Genomic DNA, 12,551 nt, shown 5'->3' with positions numbered 1-12,551 from the left:
AATCTATCTGAAACATGCATTTAACAACAAAAAACAAACAGCATCATCTGTTCTTTTAGTAATAAATGCACTTTTACTCATGTTTGTAACTCCCCTTCATGATGGTGAACAATATTCAGATACGCCTCAATCCACATTCTAGTAAGGATAATACATTTAACTGGTTTAATGGGAATATGCTGTAATGCAATCCTACTGTAGATGCCTTATTGTACTGTTATTGTGTTTAGTCCTTTTGTGTTCAGTCAAAGGGACTAAACACAAGGAGCAATATGTACTTTAGCCAAGAGGACGCAGGCTTCTGGTCAATAATTAAAGACCGAGCTGTGTGTTGGTTCTGTGAAATGGAGAAAAAAAAAAAAAAAAAAGACATCAGGTTCAGTTTCATTGAATCATTTATTCGTTCCCATTTCAAGAACAATATGAAGTCCACCTAGCATTCAAGAATACCACAGAGTCCAAACTATAAGTCCTTCAATCAGCTTGATTTCACTTTGAACACTTAACATCTGCAGTGATAAATGAAGGGATAAATATATACAAAAACAGAGGGAAAAAAATCACTTTAATATAAATACAGGCTGTGAAGGAGCAGAATGAAACTGCTGTTCCTTTAACATTCAGGATAAAAACATTGTAAACAATAAACCTGGCTCAACTGTATTGTGCTTCACCAACAACTGATTTAAAAAGTAAAAATTTTTAAAAAAGAAAATTTTTCCTTTACACTTAAAAATCAAAACAAAGAAAATAAATCTAAATTATACACAGTGACATGGGGCCCTGAAATATAAATTAAATGTATACAATAAACCAAACACCTGAGCCAAACCTTTAATTTACATGATTTATGTTTGCTAAAATTAAAATAAAACCTTCAAGTTTAAGTCACAACAGTTTTATTTGAGTTAAAGATTCAGAGATATTCACAAGACTTGTGCAAAAATTAAAATTCTTAAATAGTAATGCATGTACCAACACTAAAAACAAAAGTAAAATAAATATTTACACTAGTGGTACATCTCTGGGTAAAATGGAGGAATAATATGCCACTGCTTTAAAAACGGAGAACCCTGAAGAAGTTTGCACCTGCTGCACAAGCTTTCCCTCAATAGCAGCTCAGTTTAAAAATAAAAATCATCCTGGGGTGCTGGCTTGTAACTCTGGCAATGCATGGTATGTCTGGAGTCTGGGGATGCCAGTGGAGCAACAAAGCTTTGGATACCAGGCCTCCTCTGAGGGAGTCTGCTGCAGCAGTCTGTTGCTCTTTTAGCACAGATGTGAACGCAGCTTCTTTAAGTGCAGTTGGGATGAGGATAAGGTCACTGCTGAGTTGCTGTTTGATTGGCCATAGCAAAATTCTGCTGGAGCACAACTAGAGAGGTACGGAGCTGTGGAGGAAAACATACGACTAAGTTTGTGTAGAAGGTGCTTTTTGTTTTTAAATCTATATAGAGACAAGTAGATATACATAGAAACAGGAAAGCCAGTTGTTTGATGGGAAGATGGACCAAAGTACAAAGCAATTCTAAGAAAACAATTGCAAATGACTTGAGATTGACACCAAGATTTCCTTAGAGGCAGAACAAAACTAAACATACAGCCTGAACTACATTGGTTCAGATCAGGATCAGCAACTTTTTCCAATTCAAAAATTTAGCCTTTGTTGCTACAAAATAAAATTTGGCACTTTTTTTTTTTTTAGAATATGCACGAAATTAAATCTTACTTTGAGAGCCAGGGGAGTTAATCTAAAAATGTATATATTTTTACAAAGGGAAAATAGATTATTTTGAAATATAAAGCACAAAAATTCTTTGAAGCTATAACTCATTGAAATTACTTCTAAAAACCTTATACTACTGGTTTCCTTCTGTTGTTGATATTCTATGCTGATGTTGTAAAACTGCTAAAACCACAACATCATATTCCCTTTAAAATTAAAAACCATTTCTTACTTTGTTTTGTAAGAGTCACAATGGAGGGGCCAAAATGGCTCTGGGGCATATTTATCTACTAGAATGGCCTAGTCCAACTCTAGACCTAAATATAGTTCAGAATCTGTTGCAAGATGTGAAAATAGAGGTTTACAATGATTCCCAATTTAATCTGACTGATCTTAAGGTCGAAGAAAAATGCAAAAAGAAAAATAAAATGCCTTGGCTACTTTAGATTTGTTACCAACTACTGTGATTTCTGCACAACATTTTCCATTTAAAAACAAAAAGAAAACCTTTACATCATTTCACTTTCAATTACAGTAAACTCTTCTATGTCAGTCTACCACCCAACAACCCAATGCAATTTGTGATTAGTTTGTGTTACACATTAGCAGTTCATATCTTACTTGTTCTAGAAGAAGAATGGAGTCCTGCAGGACAGTTTTTAGCAGCTGCATGTCCTCAATTGTCCTGAATCCTGGCAATGGCTTGGGACCATACTGTGGTCCAAAGCTGTCAGAAAGAGACCATTATTTTCCTGCATGCAATAATACGATGCACTTACTGAGTGCAAACTCAACAGCATGTAACTTTAGACGAGAGCTGATGCAACACCTCTTGTACAACCATATTCACTGAGACAGCATCTACATAGACTTAATGCAGGGAACTGAGGTGAGCTGCTTATGCAGAAAAATAATCTGATGTTTTCCTGCATAAGCATCACCTTCACAAACACTTTTCAGATTTAGTCAACTACCAATTGTCCCATTATCTACAGAAATATGTTGACTAAAAAACAGGTTATCCAACCTGGTTTCCATCCGCTCCCTGAGCCGATGCTTTGTCGTGAGGTACATGCGGTGAGCCACGTCTTCCATGGCCCACAGCTTGAAAAACAAGCCCAGATTGACTACCATCAGGATCAGCAGACTGAAACCAGGAGGAAACACAGTTTATGTCACAAGAACAAAAGACAGTGGTATCAGATGATCGACGCAGACACAAAAGGTTGCGACATTCGCAGGTTTGACAGGAAATGACTTTGAATGCTTGAGTTGGAAAAAAAAACATCCTCATAAACAAAATAGAAAAATCACAATATTCAGTTCCCTCTTTAGTTTATCAACTTACATTACACTCATGCTAAGAACTATTGCAGTAGTGCTCCATCTCTGTGGGCCTGTGGTATCCATGGGGCCTGAAACAACACAAGATTTAAATAGGCTTAATCTTTTTTAGCATACAGACATAAGTAGAATTTTAAATTAATAAGAAAACTTTGCACTGGCTTAATGTAACAGGATATGCTCTAATAGGGACAGGAAATGTTTTGTAACAGAACCGTGAGATAAATGTTGCCCCATTCTTCAGCTACAATGATGCAATGTCTTAAATTTTTTTCAAATCATCTTCCCACATCAGCAACTGTATGTAAATGGCATCAATTTGCCACCAACTTTTTCATGCAAAACACTACCTGGTTATACCAGCCTAAATGGTAAAAGAAGTATGGTTAGGTATGTCTTTAAGAAATAGTTCAGTACCCATGTTTCCATCTCTGTCGTCAGGATCCCGCACTGACTGCTTGCCGGGCTTTCCATGATCCAGTAGCGTCCGGCTGAACGTTCGCCTCCTCCTGCGGAGCCCAGCTTTTCCAGACTCTCCAACTGCTTGGTTCATCTCTGCCTCCTCTTCCAGCAGTTCAGCTTCTATATCACCACGAAGAACATATAGAAAAGGAAAGTTGGGTTACAAAGTTATTCATTTAAAAACAACAACCACCTTGCTACCCACTACATTGTGAGCTAGTTTCTTGTTCAAGCGTTTTGCAGACAGCAGTCAAAATTCCTGTTAAACTACATTGGATGACAACTATCCACAGATTCATGAAGTTTTATCTGCAACTATTTTGAAACTTTCATACCATAAAAAATGGTATGTAAGTTTTCCTGAACAATTTACCCTCAGTATTAATGCAATATTAGTTTTTTATGTTCATAATCATTAGCTTCACCCATCTTTTGAATGGATTTATGACAACATTATACACTTTTTCACACTACAACAACAAACTTCATATAAGAATTCTATGACAAAGAGCAACACAAAGAGGCACATTACTGAAATGTAATAAAAATTGTGTCATGCATTAGTCATCCACATTAACTCTGATATGCAGGGGGAAAGCAGAGCAACAAACTGCCTAGAAGTTAATCAATAAGTAAGTAGCTGTAAATAATAGGGGACACACAGTAAACATGTACAACAACGAATGAAAGGAATAAAACTTATTACAGGCAACAACCGTCTTCAGACTGGGGCAGGACATCAGCAGTAAATATAGAGCAAGGGTTGCAAATCAAAATGTTTAGATCAAATTGTATTTGTGTGTCAAAATTGTTAAATCAAAGTCCAGATCCAAATGAAAAATAATGAAGACCGTCATTTTTTCCAATCTGAATCAGCTTTTGTAACTGAACACAAGAATTTTCAGTAAAAACATCCTCTGTTGACAATTATGTACAGCTTTGTGTTGTTCTTAGGCTATTTTGCAACAAAATTGCCAAAAACAAGTCTGCATGTGAAAACCATGCATCTCCCCTGCACCCCCATTGATAGTCACACTATTTTGTGTTTATCTATTGCACAAAAACATTTGTAGCTGAGATTGCACAGTGTTGTTCTTATTGCCAGATCGTTTTTAATTCTCCATAGCGATATGACTAATTCACACACAATAAATGATAACGAAGGTTTGCCCTTCCAGCTTTGTGTGACGTGCATTCAGAGCAGCTGATAAGAGTGACTGCAATATCGGCCCTCATATTCTTTGCCCTTCCTGCAGATACAGCAGTAATATGATTCAGTAGTGCTATATGTGTGCTGGAAGAAACTGTTCATATCAGATAAAACATAGAATAAAGCAAGGAGTGAGAATAAAAAGTAAAAAGGACAAGCCCTTTCTGCCTTTGGACTGTCCCAGAAACACTCACCCAGTTGTCTAAAATAGTCTTCAATGCCACTCCAGGAGTTTTTTGTAATGAAGGTTTTGATTAGACCAAATGTTGGTTTGCTGTACTTCACATCAGAGTACACCCTAACAAAACAAAAAAAAATTGAGACTTTTAGTTCAAATCCATTCACATTTAAATAAATAGTCTGCACATCAATTAATTCACCACCTTAGTCGACACTTCCGTTTGGAGACGCGTATGATGTAGTAGCGGTTCTGTGTGTAGAAGTGATCATGGTAGGGGACGTCATGAGTGTGCACCACAGCATCCACCTGGTAATACTGACCCTCCCTGGATTCTTTGGACAGAGTCTGACGAGGTAAATGAAGGTCAAATTAGCCAAACAAAAAACATGTTTACACGTCTAGTCAACCATTCACACGGACAGAACCACACCTGGTTCTCTGTAGCGGTGGAGAACTTCCCAATAAGGGGGTTATTGATGGTTATAGTGTAGTTCATGACCCGCTTGTCATTTCCTGAGTCATCCTTCTGCCAAGCAGTAGAGCTCGGATCTGAAGACACAAAAAGGAGAAATCTTTATTAAAAAGCTTCCATGAATATGTTTTAATACGGGAGAAATCGATGTAAGGTCCTACTCGTTATCCTGCGGATTTCCATAAACCTTTGAGTGAAGCTGGAGTCTGTGAAGAGCAGCGCAAACATTTTGCTTGCGCTCATGTGGAAAACCTTGTTGAGGTACAGTCGCCCAGGTTCCTCGGACTTGTCCATTCGATCCTCCACTGGTGGAAGCAAACACGAGAGCAACGTAATTAACAAAAATAAGTAAATCAACCAAGAGAAACAATCTGCATCCCCATTCTCCTCTTACCTTCTTCATTGGTTTCCGAGCCGCTTTGCTCCAACAGGTTCTCGTTGGCGTTGAGGTCGAGGGACTGAGTGGAACACTTGGCGAGCCTTTCTGCAAGGTGTCGCTCCAATGGAAGAGTCGGAGTTCGGTGTAGGGACGGGGTGTTAAGAGACTCATCCTGCAGGAAATGAATATCATTCTAAGAAGATAATTTGAGCGAAGAAAATATTTTGTAATGTAGGAAAAGAAGATGATACCGTGTTGGTTGTCCTTGGTGAGCTGATGGGTGAAGGCATCTCCTCTCCTTGAGGTGTGGAGCTCTGCAACGGAACATGCTCCACCACTGGGAGACGGAGGCTGTTGGGCCGCTCCAGTCTCCCAAGACCTTCATCAACGCCACTGCTGAACTTCTGCTGCAGGCTAAAAAAAAAAAACCAAACAAAACAAAACAAAAAAAAAAGCAGATTAAAGCTGGCACCAAACTTTTCTGTAGAATCAACCTTCCTTTTTAGAACACACTGCCATGGTCTTGTTTTCCTTTTTTTATTGCCATTCCCTTGTAAATTGTCAATTAATAAAGATAAAATCTATGCCTTCCCCAAAGAAAGTTCATGCTCGTATTTGCCTCTTGTGACATCTTGTAAGGCATAATTCGAATCAGAGATGTAGGTCTTCATCTTCTTTTCCCTCTTTGCAATCAAACGGTTGCTGGTTATTTTGCTCCTTCGCCCTTTACGAGATAAATTCAGAGTAATATACACATTCGTACCAGTTAAATTTTTGAAGGCAATTACCACCATCTTCACCGTTTTTCTTCAGCTTTGTCATGATGAGTCAAACTCGGTCTTAAACATACGGTGCTAAACCCCGAACTACTGAGATGAAACTTGAATACTTCAGAGTCCTGAAATCAGTGAAAGGTCACTGTAATATTAAGCTAATCAGTTGGGCTTGGTTGATTATTTTGCCTCTTGTGATGTCATTACCCAAACATGCACAATGCAGGTTTATATTTTTCATGCTTTTTAAAAGAAATTATTTTAAATTTTTAAGGGAGTTATTTTGAAATCTATACCCCAAACTGCGTATTAAAGGTCATTGTTTGTTGGTCAACCAAAGAAAGAATGAAACCCTGAGGTATCTTTAAAGTCAGGGGGGAAAAAACACGTTCAAGGTCCCAAGGGCTGAGGCCAAGTTACCTGGTCTGCCCAGTTGATTCTATCAACACCTGTAAACTCTCCATCTCCTCATTGTTCAGGCCCAGATCATACCCATAGTGCTGTTTGATCATCTGCCACAGCTCCGGGCACGTCAAAGTCTAAAATAAAGATAAATAAACATCAATTAGAAGTATGCAGAGGTCTCGTCCTCCTGCATTCTCTTGGTACCAGAAGGGGAACACAAAAACAAGCAATTATGCAGAGGGTGTATAGCCTGGAGAACTCCATAAGGAATAATTTAGTCTCATCTCCTTGGGTGACAACCTACAAACACAATCATCGCCAACTAGATCAGTCAGGTTGCATTACTGTGTTCTCACTGCAAAAGAAGTTCAGATTACCTAATATCTATTGGGGGGAGAGCCAAAAACAAACTTCAAACGTGAGGAGCTAGAAATAGAGACGCATATCTGCTCATTCAGCCTATTAAATGAAAAATAATTCCTTTATTTTAGCGTCGGCGTTAAAAACAAAGTTTCAGTAAACCGGTTCCTCGGGGTTCTCCTACCTGTCAGAGGACATATCCCCCTGCGCGCTTCGACCGGGTTCTGAATGGCTCATACGCCGTGTGACCTGAACGCACCACCGCGCATTAAGGAAGTCCGTAAAGACGCGCCGCCCAAACACCAGTTAGATATTTAATAGAAACCCTCTTCTGCGCAGAGAGAGAAACCGAGAACCGAGCAGCAAGTCATTGCCGTCGAGCCGCGGCGAAGTCCGTTTAGTTACAGGCAGCTTGACGATACAAATCTCTTGGCCACACCCAGATGGGGTCAATGAACTCAAGTTTTACACAGGTGTTTACCTGATTGCAGTCCCCATACTGTGAGAGGGGAACCGTTCAGGGGAAAAAAGGGCTGCAGCAGCAGAGATCAAATTAAAGGGCTGAAGTTCACTCTGACTGAAAGTTGATCATAATATACCAAAGGAGGTCACCTTAATGCAAAATGCCTTCTCTGTGATGCTTGTACTTGCTGTTTATTCACAGCCATGATGCGCCTAATAAAATTAGGCACCCTAATCAGTTACTTCCGCCATATTTTATTAATTATTTTTAGATCCCAACATTTTGTTCGGACAGTTTAGTTTTGATTCTGACTGACACTTTCATGGAGCCCTATAATTGCATTTTGCATTTTATTTTTTGGAATCTCAACAGTAGGTTGAGACTTGTGATAAAAAGGACGTTGGGTTTCTTAAAAAAAAAAAAAAAAGTTTTATTTTCAATGTATTCTTGTATAAAAAATATTAAAAAAAAATCTCGTATTTACTCTAATATCCCCAAATAGAAAACAGATCTGATTCAAGGGCTCAGAGTTTCACGTTTCTATGTGCTCCCATCTATCACACTTTAAGTTTCTACCTGACTCCACCTCTTAAAAGTACTTTAGCTAACATGCTACAGCATTTTTTTGTACAAATTGTGGTTTTTGAAGTGCAGAAATAAACATGTCTATTTTTGGGGAATGAGATAGGTCTGCTTTCCCATGTTACTTTAATCAATATCTGAGCCAAAGGTGAAAGCCTAGATCCTGTGGGTCCATTTTGAACTATATTCATGACTTCTATGAGTAAACTTCAAAACTTACCCCAACCTGTAGAACAGTAAACAAAAACTCAGTCTGTTGAACTAGTGCCAAAACCTTCCAGTTCTTCACTGATAACGTCAGTCAGTGTCTGTGGGATTTCTGTATCTGCGTACAGATATTTGCTTTATAACTGGACACACTGGTCCTCAGGAAGGAGATTAGATGGTAGAAAATTGACTGCAAATGAGTAGCAGTCATTCCTCCTATTGGAGCCTGACTGTTCCACTGAAGAGTCTTACCTTGTCTAGCAGAGTGTTCTGCCATATGCGGAAAACACTCAGATAGCTTTTCTCTCTTGCCGAGAAGGAAGCGAAGAAATACTGTGGATGAATGACGAATATATTTAGGATTATGTACTTTTTTTATATATAAAGAAAGTGTTAATCAGGTCTCTTTTTGCTCAAAATACCTTCTCGGTATGTGTGCAGATCTGGATGGCGTTGGGGATCAGTCGAGCCGTTTTCTCTCTGGACATTGTGGTTATATCTTTGAGAGACAGTGTAATCTGTAAATACATTTTACACAAATAAATAAATAAACCAGTGAGTGCTTTGATAAGTGAAGAGTAACTTCACCCATTTTAGTGCAACTGATGCATACCATCCTTTCTTGCTGGAATCACCACTCTCTCAGTCTGACCAAAAACCTATTTTATTTACCAAGAGGAAACATTGGCTTTGTACAAACATATCTTAAAATATGTAAACCAAAAATAATATTTCTTATTTTCAAGGTGTGTTTTATATAAACCAGAATGTTCTACAAAAAAACCCAAAACATTTATCTGCCTTGTTCCGCTTTTATTTGCCATGTATAGAATCAAATTATTCTATAACCATTTCCTGAATCTAGGGTGTTAGGGTAATGTGGATTGTAACAAACAGCTGATCAGATTAACACAAGCAAATATAGGTACAGGTGACCTTTGACCCAAATAAAATGGTACAAAAGACAGAAGGAATAATAAAAAAAAAAGAGCCTACATGACACAATAATACCCATTTGGTTATTTTCATGGAACTGAAACAGAGACATGACCCATTCTGAGTGCTACTGTAAGTGCTTTATAATTTGAAGATCAAAGCTGATTTACATTGCAACCAACTCAACCATAGCAACTTTGATTCAGACTTAGAAGCATGCAGCCAGCACCCGGCCCCGTCAAAATTTCTTCCGAATTTTCCTATATTTTAAGACTTTTCAACTAAGGAATAAAATTGCTTGTCCAATGTTCGATTTGACCCTACAAGTCAAATTAAAACAACTGCAGTTCCAAAACAACTTACTCATCACTGAGCAATTCCATAATTAGTCCACAGTAACCCTCAACATGGATTGACTCCATAATGCTTTCCTAAACTATTTAATATTTTCTCTCAATCTGGAACACTTCCACAAATTTTTGTTTAACTTTATCAGGTAAATCCTAATACGTAAATAAACTAAAGTAGAACTTGTCTGTACTTACCGTTTTTTCATTTATCATAATTTAATTATTAATCCAATTTTAAAGAAACTAAACGGCTCTTTTTAATTAATTATGTTAGAGCACAAGATGTTTTCCATTGTAACGGCTGTTTTTCACAGGTTTAAAAAAAAAAAGAAGAATTTATTCGTAATTTTTTTATGGATAAGAATAACAACATTGGGGATCATTGTTGAAAGTTAAGACTCATTTCCGGTTCCTCATTCTCAGTCTCATTACCTTTGTACCTCGAAACACATAGCTGTAGAAACAGATCCAGTTCTCTGAGAGGTAGAGGCGTCCCTGGAGGAGGATGTCCCGGTGGAGGGCGCAGGGATAGTCTGACGAGAAAACATAAAGCAGACACCCGGTACAGACAGATAAGAACACTTGAAGTTTTACTTTAAAACTTTCTGTTTAGTCTCAGGAACTTATTTTAAGACATTGTGGAATAAGCAGCTCAAATATATCTAAAACTTGAGAACTAAAGCTTTTTCCCCACCATATCTAGTCTCTAAATAACTAATAATTTAAAAGAAATAATATTTTTTCTCCATCCTGAACTTACCTAAAATGAGTATTTCTGAGTCAGGCAGCTCCTTGAACAGCCTCTTAAACTCCTCCACCCTCTGTTTGTAGCTTGGCAGAGGAGACTGAGGCACAGCGAGACATGGACCCACAGCATCGGAGCTCTGTTTTAGGAAGATTACAGGTTCATATAAATTTAAAACTCAAAGTTTCAGAACATTTCTTCTGCATCTGTGTCTGAAACAGATGATGCAGTTGAAAATAATGCAATACTGCATCTGAACCACTAGAGAGCAGTGAAAGAGCTTCATTTTATGTGTAATATTGTTAGTTTATTCTTAGCAACCTTTGTCCTCATGACTAAAGTCTGAGGAAAATAATTTTGAAGACTTTCAGGTCTGTGCTCCAGGTTCTTGTTTGTTTTAAATGTTCCTTACATCTTCATCCGAGCTCAACTGGACGTCCAGCAGGGATCCCGTTTCATCCGTGATATCGTCACTGCCCACTCCTGACCGGTTGGAAAGCTGGTCCATCAGCTCTGCTGGGCTAATTACAACAGAAATATCCAGGTTTACACTTAAAGACGATCTAGTAATAAAATGGAAAGCTACAAAAGTTGTCAAGAATAAACCATTCAATCAAGACATCTCAATGTTTCAGATAAAACGGTGTAAAAGATTTTTAGTCTGAATGGTTCCTCTATACAACATTACAATAGTTATGAAATAAGTTTCCCCCTTTACTCTGGATTTTTCACCACTCGGTTGCCTTTATTAACAAAAACAAGACCAAAATAATTTGGCTCTTTAGACAAGAATTTTTAATAATTATAATAATATTGAACTGACAAACTTTTTATATGGTGAAGGCAGCTTTGGTTTCAACTGGAGAACTGATTAAATCGCTGGCACAACTGAACATTGCAAAATAGCTCAAGGTTTGTCAGGTTGCTCAGGTGTGAGCAGCTCTTTTCAGCCACAAATTGAGACCCAGCCTAAGTCGTAATTCTCCAAGAGACTATATCAAAATATTGTCCAGGATTCAGTGATTTTTACTTATTTAATATATATATATATACATATACATGTTTCCCTCAACTTATACACCTATTCAACATAAAGGGATCCTAACGCTCCATTAACTGCATGTGCATTAAAGCAATATAAATCTTATTAGGGTGCAAATAAATATATACTTTACATGTTCTTTTGTTTCCCCCCCTTCTTATGCCACCCTGAGCAACTGCCCAACAAACCTCCCAGGGTTTAGGCCTTTATATTCATTTTATGTATGTAGATGACAGCTAATGAAAACCCAAAATTTAGTTTTTGAGAAAATTATGATACAAAATAATCCACTCAACTCTGCAATCTGAAGTGCCTGACTTTACGTTTTAATGAGAAACATTACAATTCGACTGATCAAAATAAGTTGGTCTTCAAAAGTGCAAAAGTGGTCAGAAAATCCAAATTTAAAAGGATAAGAGAAAAATCGTAATGCGACAGAGCTATTCAAAGAAGCCATAGAAGTAAGCATTATTGAAACAAAAACTGGTTTGTCTGGAGATCTATGCTTAGGATGGGTTTAATCCCGCTTCTGAATAAACAGCTACATCACCTTTCCACACCACAGCAAAGTTAAAACCACCAGATCCGAGTAAAAATACAAAGCAGCCGTTTTCTCCGATAAGAGCCATCATCAGCTGATCTGTAGGTATGTCAATCAGATAAAGTCGCCCGCTGTTCCCCTTCACCTCTACGTGTCCACGTGTGGGTTATCCAAGCCAGACCTGCAGCCATTGGTCACTTACCTAACACGGAGAGGACCCAGGGTTCCGGTTCTATCTGGCCGAGGTTTAAAAAGTAGGTTTGTTTGGTTCTGAAACCTCTGAGGTTGAGCCAAATGTGCTCCTCCTCCCGCTTGCTGCTTCAGCAGGTGCGTCTCATCCAGCCTGGAGGGAAAAACGCCTTGTGGGAGTTGA

At 38.1% G+C, this 12,551-nt stretch overlaps 1 protein-coding gene across 1 annotated transcript; it reads right to left on the bottom strand.

The window, feature by feature from the left end:
- Nucleotides 1-377: 377 nt before the first annotated feature.
- Nucleotides 378-12,536, bottom strand: gramd1c (GRAM domain containing 1c). Its single transcript, XM_028004893.1, has 18 exons — nt 12,381-12,536; nt 11,008-11,116; nt 10,611-10,734; nt 10,283-10,383; nt 8,987-9,082; nt 8,817-8,897; nt 6,968-7,086; nt 6,026-6,188; nt 5,790-5,946; nt 5,557-5,700; nt 5,354-5,472; nt 5,126-5,268; nt 4,937-5,040; nt 3,488-3,652; nt 3,075-3,141; nt 2,754-2,873; nt 2,348-2,453; nt 378-1,391 (listed from the first exon to the last, which is right to left on the bottom strand). The coding sequence occupies exons 2-18, from the start codon at nt 11,101-11,103 to the stop codon at nt 1,323-1,325; spliced, it is 1,974 nt and encodes a 657-aa protein (XP_027860694.1). The 5' UTR covers nt 11,104-11,116; nt 12,381-12,536; the 3' UTR covers nt 378-1,322.
- Nucleotides 12,537-12,551: the final 15 nt, after the last annotated feature.

The sequence above is a fragment of the Xiphophorus couchianus genome, chromosome 21 (genome assembly GCF_001444195.1).
Source record: "Xiphophorus couchianus chromosome 21, X_couchianus-1.0, whole genome shotgun sequence".
Taxonomy (NCBI): domain Eukaryota; kingdom Metazoa; phylum Chordata; class Actinopteri; order Cyprinodontiformes; family Poeciliidae; genus Xiphophorus; species Xiphophorus couchianus.
The sequence above is the reverse complement of the archived record's forward strand: the minus strand, read 5'-3'. Positions and strand labels throughout refer to the sequence as shown.